At 37.4% G+C, this 18,930-nt stretch overlaps 1 protein-coding gene across 13 annotated transcripts in view; it reads right to left on the reverse strand.

Annotated features, from left to right (window-relative positions):
• Positions 1 to 1,657: 1,657 nt before the first annotated feature.
• SYNJ1 (synaptojanin 1) overlaps positions 1,658 to 18,930 on the reverse strand; it is a 61,401-nt gene continuing 44,128 nt past the window's right edge. For 6 of the 13 annotated variants that reach the window (XM_090121871.1, XM_090121846.1, XM_090121850.1 and 3 more), the window contains exons 26-30: positions 13,238 to 13,285; positions 11,432 to 11,643; positions 9,800 to 9,908; positions 8,824 to 9,044; positions 1,658 to 4,674 (exon numbers count right to left, since the gene is read on the reverse strand). In XM_090121871.1, coding sequence (XP_089977997.1) covers positions 3,823 to 4,674; positions 8,824 to 9,044; positions 9,800 to 9,908; positions 11,432 to 11,643; positions 13,238 to 13,285 — 1,442 coding nt within the window. In that variant the 3' untranslated portion in view covers positions 1,658 to 3,822. Of the gene's footprint in view, positions 4,675 to 6,860; positions 6,885 to 8,823; positions 9,045 to 9,799; positions 9,909 to 11,431; positions 11,644 to 13,237; positions 13,286 to 18,930 lie in introns of all 13 variants that reach the window. The other 7 variants (XM_031612554.2, XM_090121885.1, XM_090121891.1 and 4 more) reach the window with 6 other exon arrangements.

An 18,930-nucleotide genomic window follows, 5' to 3' on the forward strand; every position in this document is an offset into this window, starting at 1 on the left:
AAAGATCCTTTCCTTCCCAGTCCTACACCTGAAACTGCTCTTCATCAATTACAGTGCAGTTCCCACTGTGACCCCACCAGGTGCTCTCAAACTTCCAATCAACTCGTTGCTGGTCCTGCACAGAGCCACAGGTGTTGTCATTTGATTCAAGGAGCAAATAAAACTGCATCTGTAGGAAATAACTCCTCACCCAGACCTCACTTCCCCTTCCCTATGTTGTCCCCAGGTTGCTCCCTACTGGCCTCCTTGATGTCCCTCTGGTTCTCCAGATGGGGGTGGGCACCAGTTTCCCAAGCAATGCTAACACAGAAGAAAATAGTGATCTCTTCCCAGTTTGTCACCATTTCTTGCCCATGCTCTGTGACATCAACAGCATGGCTTCTGCAAGGGAGTAGCTGTGTGTGCAGGCAATGTGCTGCCATGTCAGCCATCTCCCAGAGGCTGCTCTGTGAGTCCAACTGGAAAAAGACCCTCAGTGAGTTTTGCTAATGACAGAAATGGGAGATGTGCAGCCCCTCTTTTATTTCATTCCTATGCTGTTATCTATTATTTGACATTTTAGAAGTCTAGAGAGCAATCCAAGAAAGTCAGTGATGTTCTCTAAGCCATTTAAATCACATCTCTCTCTACAGGCTCAAGTGCTCTATCTGTAAGGGAGAGGTTAGATCTGGAGAGGATGTCTGGATGCAGGACTCAAATGTATGCTAACTTTTAGTTTGAAAAACCTAACCTTGAAAGTAGATAGACCTTACAGAGAGAGCTTGACAAATGGGAGAGCTGGGCAGTCACTGACTACATGGAATTGAACAGGAGCAAGTGCTGGAGTCTGCCCCAGGATGGGACAACCCTCTGGAGCCGAGTTGGACTCAATTCCTGTCGGTTGCTTCTAACCTGGGATATTCTGTGATCCTATGAAGCAGGAGCCTCCATGCCAACAACAAAGGCAACACAGTGCGCAAAGAGGCAAGGCAGTGATTGGAGACCCTGGGACCTCCCTGTCTGTGCAACTTGGAGCCTGGCCCCTGGGGTATGGAGTGGGCTGCAGCTGTCCTTCAGCAGCAACCGGATTTCTTACACCCACAAGATCAAGGAAAATAAGCACTGCATGTATTAAAAGGCTGTTGCCATTCATAGGGTTGAGATGAAAAAGTCATTTTGCCATCCTGTTCAGCCTGAACAAGAGGAGGTACAAAAGTGCCAGTGCAGACAGGACCAACCCTGACCTCAGCAAACACCAGGTGTTAGCAGCAAACTCATCCCACGTTATCCTGTGTCCTGGCCGTTTTACCAAGGACTGTGGTTTGCATCGCGTCCATTTCACAAAGCAGTCAAAGCATTTCCAAGGCAAGCATTACCTCTGTGCTCTGCCAAGTGACTACAGCTGGCCAGGTCTCTGCCAGTCCTCCAAAGGAGAGCTAGAGTGATCTCTACCCCAGAGCGACAACTGCGAGCTGCTCTGGTTAATAGTGCCCCAGGAAAGTATCCATCACAAGAAAATAAAAAGGTGAGTTCTTAAGGGCAGTATGTTTATTTTGTTAATACAACACCGCCTTCCACAGGGTATATACGGAATGTTGTATGCCACTGAGTTTCAATACTGCAGTTCTGTAAAGTATACAGCCATAGATATTGTGTGCCACAAGCAATAAAACTGTTACATTTAACAGAGCAGTTTACCACAGGGAACATGGAATTTGTGTAAATGTGTTGAGCGTTTCTATTTTTAATTCTTAGTATGTTCAGAACTTCTGCTAGTAATTCTTTTTGTTAATACACGTTACAGTGGTTAGCAATATATATATATACACACACTACAGTTTTGGAGCAGTTCTCGTGATCTCTGCAGTACTTTGCTGTCCATCTCCGTAATCCTGTATAGTGCAGAGGTGCTGTATACCAGGTGCATTTTAGACAGTAGTTTTCAATCACTGTAATTAAATATTCAACAAAGAACATATTTATCACGTAACTCCCACTAGGAAAAAGTCTCCCCCCCAAAATGTTTTGCTAATATACCAAAACACTGATCACACAGATGTTTATAGCAACAGTGTAAAACAAGGTAATCCACATACCGAAGCACAAAGATTAAAGTACCACAGCTGTTTAAAATGTACAAGTACTGTTTAATGAGCTGAACAGAAAAAAAAGCACAATATAAAATTCACTATAGTCACTCCTCTATCCAACTGCAGCTCATGGCTAACCAGACAGTGTTAAAGAAAAAGTGGACTATTTTATAAATAATCTTTTAATAGCATTTGAGAATTTTTTAAAAGTACTGTCATTGTGTATTTTGCTGCTATAAATATAATGCTAATACGTTGAGTTTTGGCCACTGGTTTTACAGAACCAGTTGGCTTGTTTGCAAGTAAAGCCAATGAGCGTAGTAGGCAGGCGTCTGCAGTCCCCCCAGAGATGACAACATTGTGCCATGTTCAGCTTTTGATGGAAGTACACAACTGCATATAAAAGTTACGTGCCAAGATAGCGTGAGTTGTAGGCAGAAGGGCAGGTTTTCGGCATGTCTAAGTAGAGTTAAGGATATCAGTTATTTTAAATTGCCTCAAGATAACAAAATATTAGATTTAATGTAATGTTATGTAAGCTTTAGAAAACATAAGAGCACAGAGTTGCCTTTTTATAGCATCATATGCAGAACCGTGACTTAGGCTTTGCTAGCCTCAAAGCAGCACCAAACGTGGGACGGTCACCGTCTCTGGGGGACGAAGGGTCACTTGTTTAGTTTAACTGCAGAAGTGACAGAATGATATCATTCAGCTCAGAGAACGTTCTCTTCTCTGAAGGCAAAGTTTTGAAAATACAGCAGTAAGGATAACAGTAGACAGGAAGGATGCTGGGAGGACAGCCCGAATATGTAAGGTGACTTTCTCTTCTGCTGCTGTAATATGACTGCCAGTTCCTTCACCCAGGTCCTTCTGTAGGACAAGAAAGCCCTTCCAACACATGAAAGAAGAGTGGGACGAGCTAATGGCAGTATGTTGTCTGCAACTGGTAAAAGACTGCTTAATTTATCAAAATTCAAGGGGATTTTTTTCCAGAGATTGAGGGAAAACTTATATTAGTTGATTCCAATTTGTGGAAAAAAAATATTTTAAAAAATAGCAGTGAATAAATGGATGATATGGAACAGTAATTCTGAATTAAAAATGGTGAATATATGTCACAATAATATTTAACAGCTGAAATGTACTGACACAGAAAATTAAAGTCAAATATTGAATATATTAATATACAAAGTATTGTTTGTATTTTGAAATTAAACTATTCTTGTTGTGCCTCAAATTCAAATATAAGCCTTACAAATCTCTGTAGCTTCTGTTATAAATTAAACAACTTCTAAACAATACTTGTCAACATTCAAATCTCAATAAACTTTGGCAGCTCTTTGGTAAATACTTATAAATAGCAATTAACAAAACAGTAAAAAGGGAGTGGGAAGGCTACCAGCAGGGAGCTCCCTTTTTTGAAATTCCACAAAGGGGAACAGAGCAGAGAGAGCTCCCTAGGCAAAAACTATTTCCAAGATTGGTATATTTTACTGAGATTAGTAGCTCATTCTTCTTTCTTTTCCATCTATTCAAATACTATTACACTGGGATTTTAATAAACTTCAGATCATTTCTTGTGCTCTACCATATATACATATTCAAAATCTATACACAAATAATAGTGGCTGTTTACGAGTAAAGTTTCAGTGCATTTGACAAGTAATTATTGCACACAGAATAATCTCAAATGCCCAATTATTCTACTGGATAAATGTAGCAACAAATATAACCTCTTATATTTTTTGAAGATCTATCTTTCTGTAAAATCTTGCGTTGGTGACACCTTAGGTGCCAAAGAAGTGAAAGGATCTGCAGGGGATCTGTTGCTGGTTACTCTCGATGGGACAGGAGGTGCAGGCGGTCTTCTTGCTGGCATCGTATAGAAACAATCAGTAGAACTTTTATTCCAGTCATTACCAAAGGTAAAGTCTGAACCAAGAAAAGTATTTTTTTCAGTGCCCAGCAAATCTGGAGATCCAGCTGACTTCCTGGAACCGATTTGCTTAAAATCTGGAACACTTTTAGATGGCTTTAGCTTTACGTGGAAATTCTCATCCTCCTCGTCAAACGTTACCCATCCTTTTGGCTGTACATTTTTTACCATGAGAGATCTACTTCGCAAGCAAAAACTGTTTTCAGGTGCATCAACATAAAATACAGGCTTGCTCGTATTAGAACTGGGGGGATTTAGAGAAGGGAAAGAATTGAAAGCAGCATGTCCTTCCTGTAAATGTGAAGTTATTTTAGATTCTTGAGATTCTGTTCTAAATGGGTTTCCAGCAGTAAGCGTTCTTTCAGTGAATGGATTTGTGCGGTTCAGTCCAGTGACAAATGGATTTGGAGAGCTGCGCGTGTGTTCCTGGGATATGTTAAGGGTTGGAGCAGGAGGCATTGCTGGCATGCAACTTACAGTATTCAAAATATCATTTCTTTGTGTTGCGGAAGGCAACTGCAACGATTCCTTTTGGTTTAAGGTTGGAACAGCTGATGTTCGAGCAGATGTCTGCATCTTTGACACAAGCAGCTGAAATGACAAATCTTCAAAAGGGTCGCTATTTAATTGTGTTTCAAGTTTAGTGCCATAGGTTCCATTTGCTTTAATCTGGAAAGAAAACAAGGTGTTCAGTAATCACATGACCGTCTGTTTTTAAGATTATTATCAACTCCCCATTTCTCAGTTCCATGAGAAGAAAAGAAGCTCTTGCGCTTAAACTGAACCTTTAGTACAACTTGGCTGCAACTTGTACAATGCGCTTATTGTACAATGATTGCTTCTTTTCAGGAACAAAAAAAAACCCCTTAGCTCCTTTTCCAAAGAAAAGCTTCCTAGTAGCTCATGTTAACTCCCCATCCCCATGCAGCACAGAACCCTGGCCAGGAGCTCTGTTGGATATGGTATTGGAAACTCTTCAAGAAACTTAGGCAATTGTGCTATATTCTAAACAAGTGATAACCCAGCACAGATGTGAAAGGAAAAGCTCTAGTTTTCACTGTTGGAGAGTTTCTAACACGGATGTTAAAAGCAATATTTAAGCATCACAATGAAAGAGAAAATTAGTGTTATTAGTGTATGTACTTTAGGCATCTCTATGCAGATGTCTATTTTGTAGGCATCTCCAGTACTTCTTGACATGTGAAGCTACAATCATCATCTTTGTCAGGAGGGGGAGGAGCTTTCTTTTAAAACACATGATTTTAATGATTTTATTATGGCAAGTGATTTATGATTTTAAAATGGCAAGTTATCATTGTTTAGAATAAGACCAGATGGAGAAGACAGTTTTCTCCACGAACCTTCCTTATCTTTTAAAACCAAAGCTTTAAACAACAATGTAATTATTATACCTTGTTCCAACTGTCCAAAAAGGCAGAATATTTATTACCTACAGATTGTTTGAGTCACGATAGTGACAGAACAAAGTTTGGAGTTCCACCTTATTAAGCTAAGGCGAAGCAATTAAGGCTGTTAAAATAACTTCTGAGAGTTCCAATATCACGAACAGCTCTGTCATTTTAACACATTACTTTAATACACCAAAACGGTTTAGATCTTTAGCATGAAGATAGTTAACTACTGTTTCATTCAACTAGGATCCTAGCTAAATCTATCAACTGAAATACAGTATTAAGTAGCCTAATCTCAGCCTTTACAAAAATGTTTTTACTGCAGTTTGAAGCACGTCTCCATACATCCACTTCCTAATATAAAAAAAAATGGATGATTCAGTTTAGAGACTCTCAGAAGTTTACTAAGCCAGAGAGTTTCTAAAATAGATGAAACCTAAGGTTACCAAACCATAAACAGAATTGTTCGTCTTATAAGGATACAGCGTTTCAGAAAACAGTACTAAAACAAAGACATCAAGTAACAGAGGGGAAATATGTAAAACATTGAACCATAGAATTAATCTAAATTAAATGCAGCTTGGCACAAGTTGGTTAAATTCTATGTTCATTCACCAGGTAATCAAAAAGTACAAAATCCCAAAGAAACAATGAATCCCAATTGCTCTTTACTGTAGGCAAAATTTGGTCTGAATAATTCTGGGAACACATGCTTTTAAATTGTCCATATAACAGCATTTTAATTGTAACATTCAGCTCATTTTACTATGGGTAACAGTAAGATCTCCGTTCTTTGAGAAATGTGAATCATGGAATCATAGAATTGCTCAGGTTGGAAAAGACCTTAAAGATCATTGAGTCCAACCACGACCTAACGATACTACCCTAACTCTAACAGCCCTCCACTAAATCATGTCCCTAAGCACCACATCCAAATGGTTTTTAAATACATCCAGGGATGGTGACTCAACCACCAGTGCTTAACAACCCTTTCTGAAAAGAAGTGTTTCCTGATATCCAACCTAAATCTCCCCTGTTTCAATTTGAGGCCATTTCCCCTCATCCTGCCACCTGTCACCAGTGAGAAGAGACCAACCCCACTCTCTCTGCAATCACCCTTCAAAACACCTACTTGGTTTGTTTTTTTTTCCAAATAGACTATGAGCAGCAGATCCAGACTAAACAGCATACACATGATCTAACTGTTTCTTTAAAGATGATGAAGCAAAATTTTTGCTATGTCACTAGTAAATACAGTTAACACTATCAATTTTTACTGCATTATGAAAAGAAAAAGCAAACTATGGTATGACAGTCAGTCCATTAATGTGGACAGGTGATTTTAATGTGGATGAGACTGCAGATGTATGAAAAGCAGATTCATACATCTTTTCTGCTTGAACAAATGGAGGCCACATACAATATTGGTAAATAGGCAGATACCTGTTACCCTGATGGTTGCTCCTGCTTGTGAAAGAGAAACAGACATCAAAGGAAAGAACATTAGGGAGAAAATCCAAGTAACAAAGCAATCTCATGTTAAAAATACTTTGTTTTAACAAGAACATTTTTTGGTGATATGAAAATGAAATAAAAATATTTGTTAAAAAACACTTAACCAATTTATTTTACTGCAATATTTATAAACTTTACCATTAAGAGTTCAAAAAAACAGCTTGAGCCAATTCTAATTTTATTTCCATATGAGCACTCATTGTGCAGCTGACTTGCACTTGTTTGTGAAAATAGTCTATATAGAAATCTGCATACGGATGGTCTAATTCTAATCACCCATTAATATAAAAAGCACCACAGCCTCCTTCTGGGAACTGTGTTCATATAACCTTCCAGCTACTGTAATAGCTTTTGAATCTGAAAAACTATAAAGACTTCTCACTCTATCAAAAACCCAAACCTTCTTAATTTAAAATAAATAAATCCTCTCTATTCACAATAACTACTTTGCTCTTTTAATATATTTCTTGGTGACCCATGAAGTCCCAAATACGTTTCTATACTCTGTATAGAAGCAATTATTTTTATAAAGGAAAAATTTAGCTTCTTAAATATCACAGTCAAGCTCTGAATCAAAGCACAGGCTCGGAATCCATTGCCCCTCAACAGATACTACTTTTATTTAAACACCTTTTCTCAGAAAAAATTCATATTTGTAAATGGTAATCAAAAAATGAAAGAAAAATCATTTAACTAACTCTTCTTAAAAAAATGAAAAGGGAAATTAAAAGCTCTAAGCTGGAGACAATAAACAAAACTCAAAGTGGGCTTTCCTTGTGATTGCACAGCCTGTGGTAGTCACACAAGAGTGACTGCAGAGAAAATTATAGCTACCTGAACTAGTTTTAAAGTATTTGGGATATTGTTAACAACACAGCCACAGCATTAGGCAGCTCAAAAATCTGTTGACAGTGTTTTTAAGCGTAATATACTGATTGCTATAAATATGCAGAGATAAATGTCATTTCACAGTAATTTTGAAAGAACAGCTTGCTTTCACAAAACTTTCAGAGGTAAAACTACATTTAGAAGGTGTGAGGCTTTCAAAAGCAACACAATACTGTCTGCTTCTATCCGTGGCAGTGGTACATTCTCAACTACCTTATGCCTACATGTATATTCTCTGCAGTCAATACTTTATGCTTTCTAGCAAACGTCACAAGTCCTGATATTCTATGTGTATATTCAAAAACATCTTCCTTCTGCAGCCAAAGTTTCAAAAAAAAAAGTTAACAGGTAAAGAGAGAGGTAAAGCATAAATAAAGGAAGAGCATTTAAAAATGTTCTAATTAGAACATTTCAAAATCATCATCTCAGGGAGGCTGCTGTGCTGTTGTACAAAATAAGTACAGCTTTTCTGAAAGTGGGCTTCAGGTGTATAGATGAGGTAAGATCTAAATGCTGACGTAAAAAACTTATGTATTCATAAATATCCACAGCTGAGTGTAGGCTAAAAAAAACAACACATTGCCAGAAAAAAAAAAAGTACTTTACTCTTGATAGTAGATGGCACAAATCTAGCAGCTTCAATGAATGCACACTTTTATACAAGTGGGGATTATCTGGCCTAGCACTTGATGCTGTAGAAATTAATACCACTGGCCTTTAGTGAAGAAGTTTGGACATGACAACATAATTGTAAGAACAAGCTGTTCATAAGTTGTCTTAAGAAATCTTAAGTTAAAAGTTTAGTATTCAAGATCTTAGTTATTTACAAGACAGTACAAAAGCCATTAAGTATTATTCAACCAAAAGCTGATTTATGGATCCAATATTTTGACCTTTCTCTTTGTTTATTTGTTTGAGTTTCTCATAAATCTACAGCATGCAGTACAAAATGTTAATTTACTTAATGAAAAAATAAATAGACTTTTTTTTTTTTTAAACTTACTTGCTGCTGTGAAGGAGCAGGTTCAGAAGGCAAAGTGTGGGATGATCGGCTACGAGGAGGTGGTTGTGGGGGTGGTTCCAGACTTGGTGGGGCACTTGTCTGAGGTGGATGTGATGCCATGGGTATCAAAGGCTCTTGCATCTTTAGCGCAGGTGGTGGCTGAGTCACGGGTTGGGCAGGAGCAGCCTGAGGCTTTAGTGGTTCAGGAAGTAATGGGGAACCTGCAAGTGTATTTTCAGTATTGTTCAATGAAAAGATTTGTTATGGAAACTTTAAAAATGGCACGAATGGGAATGTGTGGATGTGGAAGCACCAAACAGAACTGCAGCAAGAATGGCTGCAAGAAAAAGCAGGTATTCTAGGTCAGAAGTTAAAAGCCCAGCATATCTCCCTTAAAAAATATTACTCCAGATAGAAAACAGAGCTAGAAGATGTGCTATTCTTAAATGTACTTCAGTTACATTTAAGCATATTTTTGATGTCACAATTATAAAGTGCATATTTTGACTTTAGCACACACACACACAAAAAAAAAACAACAAGAAAAAAACCCTTTATCTTTCAATTTAGGGAGTGAAACATAATTTTTATGCCGAATAATATGATTCTGGAGCAACCACTGCAGAGAATAATCCATGATAAACACCTCTGATTAGAGAGGCTGATAAGCCTAGATCAGAACGTAGCAATCTGATAAAAGAGTTTTCTTGCTGGAATCAACCTAGTGAGCCCAGACTTCCCTCAGTGCTGCCTACTAGCTGGTAAGGGTTTACAGTACTGGTTGATGATCAGCACTAACATAGACTGTTAGACATTACTACATTTGAAAACTTTCATTTGTAGTAAAAAAATGAAGACATCTGTGAAAAATGAGGACAGCAAAACATTAAAACCAGAGACAGTACCTCTTGAACAAACAGTGATGTTTAGATTTAACTTCTAAGTACATACATGCTTTGGAAAAAATAAAACTTACTCCTTGGTGGTTCAGCTGGTTTGGTTTGAGGTTCAGGTGTTGGTCTTCCACCAGATGGGCGGACATGGCTTTGCGGTGCACTAATAACTCCAGCTCGAGGTGGAATAGTCTAATAATGGGTAAAGAGAAGGGATTGTAAATTCAACTTCAGATCTGTAGTCATCTACCACTAATTGACTCAGGATAATTAACACCTGTGAAAAATGAGTTCTCTGATTATAGTTGTTGAGCTATTTTTTCCATGCATATATACAACTAGAGAATATTTTCTCAGAATACTACGAGTGTTCAAGTCAAAGCAAAGGATTTTTACAAGTCTTCTACTTTATATAATATTTACCAGCATAACAACATTTAAAACACCTACTACTTTGTCACAATTAGTAACTGAATTTGACCTAAGTCTGTGAAATATTAAAAAAAAACAAAACAACAAGAACCTTATTTTGTAAGTACCTTATTTAGTAAGCACACACTGATAACACACTGTCAACAAAGGCTGTAGATACTCTTGCTGTTTGGGTTGTAACTATAGCCTGCTATTTGTAAACAGCAGCTACAGTCAGGTCTATTTACAGAAGGTCCAAGATATGGATAAGAGACTATGGTTATTTCTTTTAACAAACCTAAGTTTGCTAATTGGAAAAAAATTATTCTTATTCCCCACCAAGAAGAATTAGTGAAACATACATGCTGCATCAGCTGGAATCTTCCCAAAGAAACTTATATGCCAGGAATAAAATTGTTCTCTCAAAACAAAGTAAAAGAGTCTATGTGTGTATTTAAATAGAAATAGGAAACTACTGTAGGTTACAACTGGAGCTGAATGAGTTACTAACACTTGAAAGCCAAATGTAAAGCACTAGAATAAAAACAACAGATTTCAGAAAAAAATAATTATCATGAGAAAAGATAATTTAAGATTTGTTTCCTCTAGAACTTCCTCATATATTCTCCCACAAGAAGTGAATAACAATGCGTGCCCTAGAAATGGTTTTCAGAGCTAATCCACAATTCTTTACACAAACTTGATCTAAAAATATGCAAATAAACGTCACCACTTGAAAATAAGTATTATACTTGAGGCTGCTTCTAATAGATGTACATACTGTACTTTTTCTTATGTCTGAATCATCATGCTTGGCTGAGCCCATTTAACAATGATCTCATGCTTCATGCCACATAATCTCTGAAATACTGACTTCACTTTCATTGCCAAGATACATGTCACCAGGCTTAATTTTTTATTTTTTTTTTTAATATTTAGAAAGTAGGCAGAATGATTGGATTAAATTCCAAAACTCAAATTGAAAGTTATGCACTAAATTAAAGAGAAACTAAGCCTAAAATAATCCTCAGGACTACCTGGAGGGAAACAGAGCATGCAGTGGTTACTGTCCCTGGTCCTGAAAGCTTTACAAGGAAATGCTGAACAAAAAACAACCCGAGGAAAGGATGTCACGTCAGCTCAAATCTGAAAAAGGGTCGAGCTGAAGCTTGAAAGACAAAGCATCCCTTAGATGTTTTTTCATCTTTTGATCTTGCATCTGTTATAATTTTTAAAAAACACAGCACCAATGTAATAAACTATAGAAATACAAAAAGAAAATGATTTTACAAAAGAATGCATACCGGTCGAGCAGCAGCATATCCAACAGTTCCTGCACTTGAAAATCCAGTTGAAGGTGGAGGCTGACTACGAACTGGAACAGATATTAGAAACCACTGACTTAGAACATATTTCAAAATCAACTTATTTCTGTATTTCTGTATTATAATTAGTACAAAGCATGTGTCTGTATTACCTAAGTTATCTTTTCTTTGTGTTCCAGGACTTTTTTGTGCTTTGAAGCATGGGAAAAAAAAATCAGATTATCTTTGTTAGGTGAGATACAAACCGGTATTATAAGTTATGATACATTATCACTAATGGAAAGGGGAGCAAAGAGACATTAGTGATTTCAGTTATTACAGATTAGAGTCTATCAATCAGCTAAACTGCTACACTAGTGCACTCTTACCCTACACTGTACCTGTGAAGTAATTTGACCCTTCTAATTGCAAGTTAAGTCAAATCACCTCCTGTTTGTTGCAAGCTAAAGATGTTCTACAGGTATCCTGTGTTCTGAACCTTGCTAGAAGCAGTTGTTTTCTTTGTAGTATATCCTGTAGATATTCTAACAGCAGTCTTTAAAACAGAGAGAACTCTTATAACATACTAATTCAAAAAAATCACACGATCAGAAGTGTACATCTGTAATTAAATATGGTTCAGCAATTCAGCAAAAAAAAGGGTCTACGCCAAATTTTCTGAACCTACTTTCTTTGCTTATAGGATAAATATACACCAACCTCAACATTTACATGCTGGTACTCATGACAACCTTGTATTCAACATTCAAGTTGTGAAGTGCAAGATATGAAAAAGTTACCTTTACTTCAGATTAGTGCACAATTTCTAACAGGTAAAGAGGTTTAGGATTCAGGCTTGTGTTTCAGTTGTCTATTTTCCAGGAAGGTAAATCACCACATCATTTAAAGTAACTGGAAGGAATACTCTGTGGTGCATAAGACACTTTATCAAATCAGCTTCCAGATGACAGACAATCCTGCTTTCTTAGATCCAGTTAGAATGAGTTTCTGGATCCAGTTCTCAGTAGATACAACTTGTACCAGAATAACCTGGCTTAGTTCACCCTACTTTGAGAAGGGGGTTGGACTGAGATGACCACTAATCTACCCTATATATATCTTGTGATTTTGGCAATACTTCAGAATGAACCAGCCAAAATTCACTATGGCATATAGGAGTACATTCTGATTGTGACTATATTAGGACTTGCACTGCCATACCTATGTTTACTACAAAGAGTAAAAACCTCAAACTCTGCTGCCAAAGCTAAAACAGGACCCATTCAGAACCATATGCACATACTCCAACTAGAATCATGCAAGAAAAATGCTTATCATAAATGTATGTCACATACATCTAGTTCCTAGAACTACATACATCATGCTCTTTAAAAAGAGACAAAATATTAAATTATAGGCTAAATTATTTGAATGGAAATTTTTGTCAAAATACATGAGTATGTAGTTCTTCATGAAAAAATTTAGATTCCTAGTTTTGTTACACATATAGTATTTATTCCAGCAATCAGTCAGTTACATCTTCCTTTGAGAGTCTGCCTTGAAAGCAGTCTTGATTAATGCAGTCTAAGTTTTCATTTCATTTTTTTGTAATCGAAGACTGCTTCTATAACAATTCACACCATCACTGATAAAGCAACTCACCTTTCAGAAAAGTATGTTAAATAGAAGAAAAAATACCCTATATAATAAATGCCTTAATGAAACTGTCTTTAGTATCACAAGAACAACATCGCTCAGGTATTAAAATCGAAATTTATTTCTAGAATACAAAAATTGTTATGTTACCTTCTACTTCTCTCTTAGCTACCCCAGGACTGGGAGGAGCTCCAAGACCTTTTCAGAGAAAGAAGAGAAGCTGTACATTGCATAAGAAAAGCAGTAGATTGAGAAAGTAAAAACAGAAAGGATACTGCTCCAACACAGCTCTATATAATTTAAAAAAGGCCTAGCTAGATTGTAGGTACTTAGGGAAGAACTGTTTGGAGCAACATGGGGAAACCAGACTGATAGGAATTCGAGATCAAGTAAGATTATGTTTAGAAGCACTTTAAACTACAGTTGAAAAAGATTTTAATTTCTTCAGTATATGCTCTCCACAACATTTTATAAATTCAAAATGATAATAAATGTAATTCTTGGAATTCTTCAAAACACATATCTATACTTCAACACTCGAAAGCAAACCTACATCACTTATACTCAACAACATTAGGCTTGCTTCCAAAAATTTGGGAGAATAGTATATATTTCCGACAAGACTACATCTGAAGGAACAAATTAATGGAATAAATCAGGTTCACATTTTATATAGTGTATTCTATCATCCAGAATTATATCATTATTTCCAAGCAGCACTCTGTACATCAGAAAGCCATATCAACTCACACAGAGAATATCTGCAGTTAGATGTTGATGTTCACACTGAGAGAAAGAAGATTTTTAATCATGAATAATCACGCTGAATTATTTTGATTCTGTAATATGATCAGGCGCACACGGAGTCCATAAGCTTACATGATAAAAATAGAGCAGGGCATAATAACATCAAATGGTATGAAAGGAGGAATCCTTAAGGTGTGCATATAGGAATAAGTAAAAGTAATATCTGGCAACTCTCAAATGGCTTTAACATAGATGAGGAGAAGGGAGCTGGTGTTCAGGAAGACTACCTTAAAAGCAACTTTTGCCTTAGCAATGATACAGACTCGTGTTTTTCTAATCGTGTGCTAATGTGTGTTATCTGCTCAGGAGCTCTTTATGATCTAGAAGGAGTGCTGTAAGTTTTGTCAAATGTGGGCTGAAGTGTCACTCAGAGTAGGAAGATTAAAGGCTGCAGATGAGGCTGGTATGTTACTATCTTCAGAGATGCCGAATATCTGGTTTTGATGAACATCTGCTTCCAAGATGTTCCATACTGGCACATGATATATTCTGGGTGAGTTCCAGGTTCTACCAATTAACCTTAGATTTCCATTGCAAAAGTTTCTAACAGCAAACTTTTCAGAGAGAAACAGCACTGCAGAGGGATGAACAAAGAAAATAGGGGGACACAACAGGAAATGTCACTGCTTTCATATATATTCATATATATATATATATATACATATATATATATAATATATATAATATATATATATGCTACCCAAGGGTGCACTGGGGAAGAAAAGACTGTAGTAACCTTGAGGCTATTAGACCTGCTGATTGGAGAAAAAACAGGGCAGCGGAGAGCATTCCCAAGGAATACAGGATGCTCCTCTAACTTTATCTGTTCCTTCAAAAGTACTAATGGAAATGGACACAATAAAGCCTCTCCAGGAGCAGGGTTAGGTTTATGAAGCTCACCTCAGCCCATACTTTGATCAGATATCTTCAGGATTGTCTTGTTAAGTAAATCTTGCTTTATGCAAGATGATTAATCAAGTCAACTCCTTTCAAATGAAGAAATGGGAGGAACCTCTGGCCATAAGCACACAGACCTGTGTTCCTATGCTGATACACCATACAGCTTGAAAATTGCAGCTTGCTATAGTATTTTGCAGGTAAATATGCTACACAGTTATTTAACAACAGAGTTTTAAGGAAAGCGGTTTGATTTATCAAAAATAAATCTGTAACTTTTGCCCTGACATCTTTTAAACAGAACTGCATGTTTTGTAAAGATTACATTTATTGATTAGCTTAGTGGAAAATAAAATAACTCCAATCTTTCATTAAATTAAATGCATGGGTATGTATATACGTGTGCATATACATACACACACACAGATGTGGGGCCTGTATACATATATGGGCACATATATAAATAGCTATAGATAGATAGATGGAATCCTGCACCTGGGTAGGAGCAATCCCAAGCACAAATACAGGCTGATGGGCAGAGAATGCATTGAGAGCACCCCTGAAGAGAAGGGTCTGGAGGCTGAAAAAGTCAGCATGGGTAGAAGACTTGCACTTGGAGCTCAGAATGCCTGCTGCATCATAGGCAGCATCAAGAAGAGGAAGATCAGCAGGGCAAACAAAGTGACCATTGATTTCTACTCTACTCTTGTGAGACTCCATCTGGAGCACTGCATCCAGGCCTGGGCCCCCCAGCACAAGAAAGATGTGGAGTTGTTGATGTGAGTCTAGAGGAGGGCACAAGGATGATCAGTGGGCTGGAGCATCTCTCCTTTGAAGACAGGCTGAGGGAGCTGGGCTTGTTCAGCCAGGAGATGGCATCAGGGAGACCTCACTGCAGCCTTCCAGTACCCAAAAAAGGCCTACAGAAAAGCTGGAGAGACTCTTTATCAGGGTGCGTAGTGATAAGACAAGAGGTGATGGCTTTAAACTAAAGGAAAGGAGATTTAGGGTAGATCATGCATGTCCAACCCATGGCCTGGCCCCTGCCTCTTAATATCTGCCCCCAGTTGCTGCAGCAGCAGCTCTGCACCAGCGAGTGGCCCAGCCCAGCCCCAGGAGCACACTCACTGCTCAGCAACAGCCAGATGTCAGTGCGGTATTAGCGCAGGAGGAAGAAAATGCCATCCAAAATCTCTGACAAACACCTGGAGAACTCACTAAGAGTTGCAGCCACTGCCATCCAACCAGTCTGGTGCATTGGTTTCACGAAAGTAAGGTCACATATCCCACTGGTGACATGCTTTTGTTGCTTTCTCTCTTTTTTTTTTTTTAATAAAAAATATCGAAGATTAAAATGTTCTGTTATTTATATACATAAACTATATTTTATGAGGGCTGCTCCAAAAGTAATGCTTTCTGTTTTATGATGTTGGCCTATAGTGTCAGAGGGGGATGTTGGTGGTTCCCAACCCATTTTGTTGCCATGTGACAGATGGTAGCAGAGGGGTAATCTGACACAACAGCATCTGATATGGATGTGCAGACAAAGCAATAATGTGGAATTGAATTCCTCCATGTGGAAAAAATGGCATCCACTGACATTCATGGACGCTTGCTGAATGTTTCTGGAGATCAAACAGTGGATGTTAGCATAGTAAGAGATGAATGGTGCATTTCAGCACTGGCAATATTGGTTCATCTTCACTAGTGCAGTTGTTTTTTTTTTGTTTGTTTTAAACAAGTGCAGCATGCAGACTCCTATTCATTGCTGGAGAAAACGCAGAGCTGATGGTAGCGACTACGTTGAAAAGGAGTTTTTTGTACCTGAGTATTTGCTCTATCAAATAGTGAGATTGTGCTACAACAGTTGTAGTTTCCATGGAAATAAATAGGAGGCATTACTTTTGGAGTTACCTTTGTGTATGCGTCCCAAGGCAATTCCTGTTCATTCAATGCAGCCCATGCAAGCCAAAAGGTTGGACGCCCATGGGTTAGATGTTAGGAGGAAATCCTTTCCTCAGATGGTGGTGAGATGCTTACACAGCTGCCTAGAGAAGCTGTGGTGCCCCATCCCTGGAGGTGCTCAAGGCCAGGTTGGATGGGGCCCTGGGCAGCCTGAGCTGGTGGGCGATATCTCTCTCCATGGCAGGGTATTGGAACAAGGTGATCTCTAAGGTTACTTCCAATGCAAACCATTTTAAGATCCTGTGTATGCATACCTGGGAAATCTAGGCTATTTGCTTACATTTGAACAGTGCAATAACTGCTTTGGCATTAAAGCTTTTTGTTTCCTCTGTTGCTGAACACTACTTCTTCAGCAGAAGAGGAAGGAAAGCTCAATTTTTTTTTAAACCGTAAAAAATATCTTCTTCAAAATGACTGTAATGTCCCATATTCTAATGTATTTAAACAACATCAGCTCTGTTGTTTTTTTTTTTTTTTTAAGTGACAGGAAAAATAGAGATGTTGAATGGTTCTTGAAAGGTTTTTAACATGTGACTGTAAATATCAATGTACACTAACCAGTATTTGCTGCTTAGGTGCATTTGCTTTTGCATCTTAGCATATTAGCATTTCTTTGCATATCAATCTTGCCACTATATTTTCTAGGCTTATAATCTTTATTTAGAGGATTAGGATCACAACAAAGAGGTAACACGTTACCCAAGTGATTGCATATACTGAAGATACTGTGCATTCTCTCAGTCTTAATCCTGTTTTAATAGTTTAAACCAGTGATAAAAGACAACTATCAGCCTTTCTTGCATTAATCAGGAAATGTTTGAATATCACTAATAAAGGGGAAAAAAAGCAAAACAGATGTTATTAACTTCAAGTAACTGACAATAGCATCTCATTTTAAATATTCCCTAAAAATTTATAATGCAGTACAGCATCTTAATTTTGAACTGTAAACAATTGGGAGCTTATAGAATCCTCAAAATGACATTAGCAGGCAAAAAAACCTACGCTTTGCAAACCTCTACAATTAACCTGTAGTTTTGGATGCATTATTACTTAAAATCTGAATTAATTCTGATATAAAGTATGACCAAATTCTAAAAAATTTCTTGAATGCATACTGAGCCATGAGAAGAAACATGATGGGCACTGAAGGGACTGAACCCCTCAGAATAAAAGGTTAGAACGTAAGGGGAAAAATAGCTAACATTTAAAATGAATGACATTTCAGATATACGAACAATGTTGTTCTGCACATTCTATAGAAGTCATACACTTCTACAGTACATGGGGGTATTTTAACAGTGTTTTAGGAGCGTGCATTCTAGATAAAAGAAACAGATGCCATTTACACAAGCACTGTGACATTTACACTCTGCTTCCAGTCCTGTGCTAACTTCCTCTGAACTAAGCTCAGGTACTGCTGAAAAGCAAAGCGTCAGTGCCTTACAAATGTGCTCCATGAGTGGAAAACATGGAGGATAGAAAAAGTAGAATGAGTTTTAAATCAGAATAATATATGAAAAAAGAATATACTACACTCTTTTAAAAGACTGCATAAAGAGCAAATTTTATGCAAGCTGTCATTTTGCATAAAATGTTATATCAGAAAAGAGCAGGAAATGAAGGCTGGTCTTTGCACAACTGAAACTAGTCAAACATGATTGCATCAATGCACACAAAGCTATATAGGACTGAAGTAGTATGAATGGAATCTCACATATGTTGTGCATTATGTATATACTATTTTCTAAAGCTTAAGTATTTCAATTAATTTGAAATATTATGACTTTGGCATAATAACCCCCTGTTCTCAATTTAATCTAAGAGCTGTGCACATCTCTGGCACAATAGAATAAGTAACATTTATAGACTATGTGAAATGATTACTTCTTTTAGAATTGTTTTCACCAAAAAACCTTGTTTCCTACCAACTGAGTGGCAATACCTGAATAACCATTAAGAAAGTAGTCCAGAGACTCACTGTATTAACAAACTGATTTAAGTCCCTGCAAGACAGCTCAACTACAGGGCAAGTGTCAAAAATGGACAAAGATTAGTTTCAAGAAGCACTCTGAGAACAGGTGGGTTGTTATAGCATGCAAAAGCAGATCAAGCTGGAAAAAATAAAACCAACCTGAAGAGTTTAAGACCCTCAGCGTTATTAAAAGAAAAGG

This window comes from Phasianus colchicus, chromosome 1 (assembly GCF_987193195.1).
Source record: "Phasianus colchicus chromosome 1, bPhaCol1.hap1.1, whole genome shotgun sequence".
Lineage (NCBI taxonomy): Eukaryota > Metazoa > Chordata > Aves > Galliformes > Phasianidae > Phasianus > Phasianus colchicus.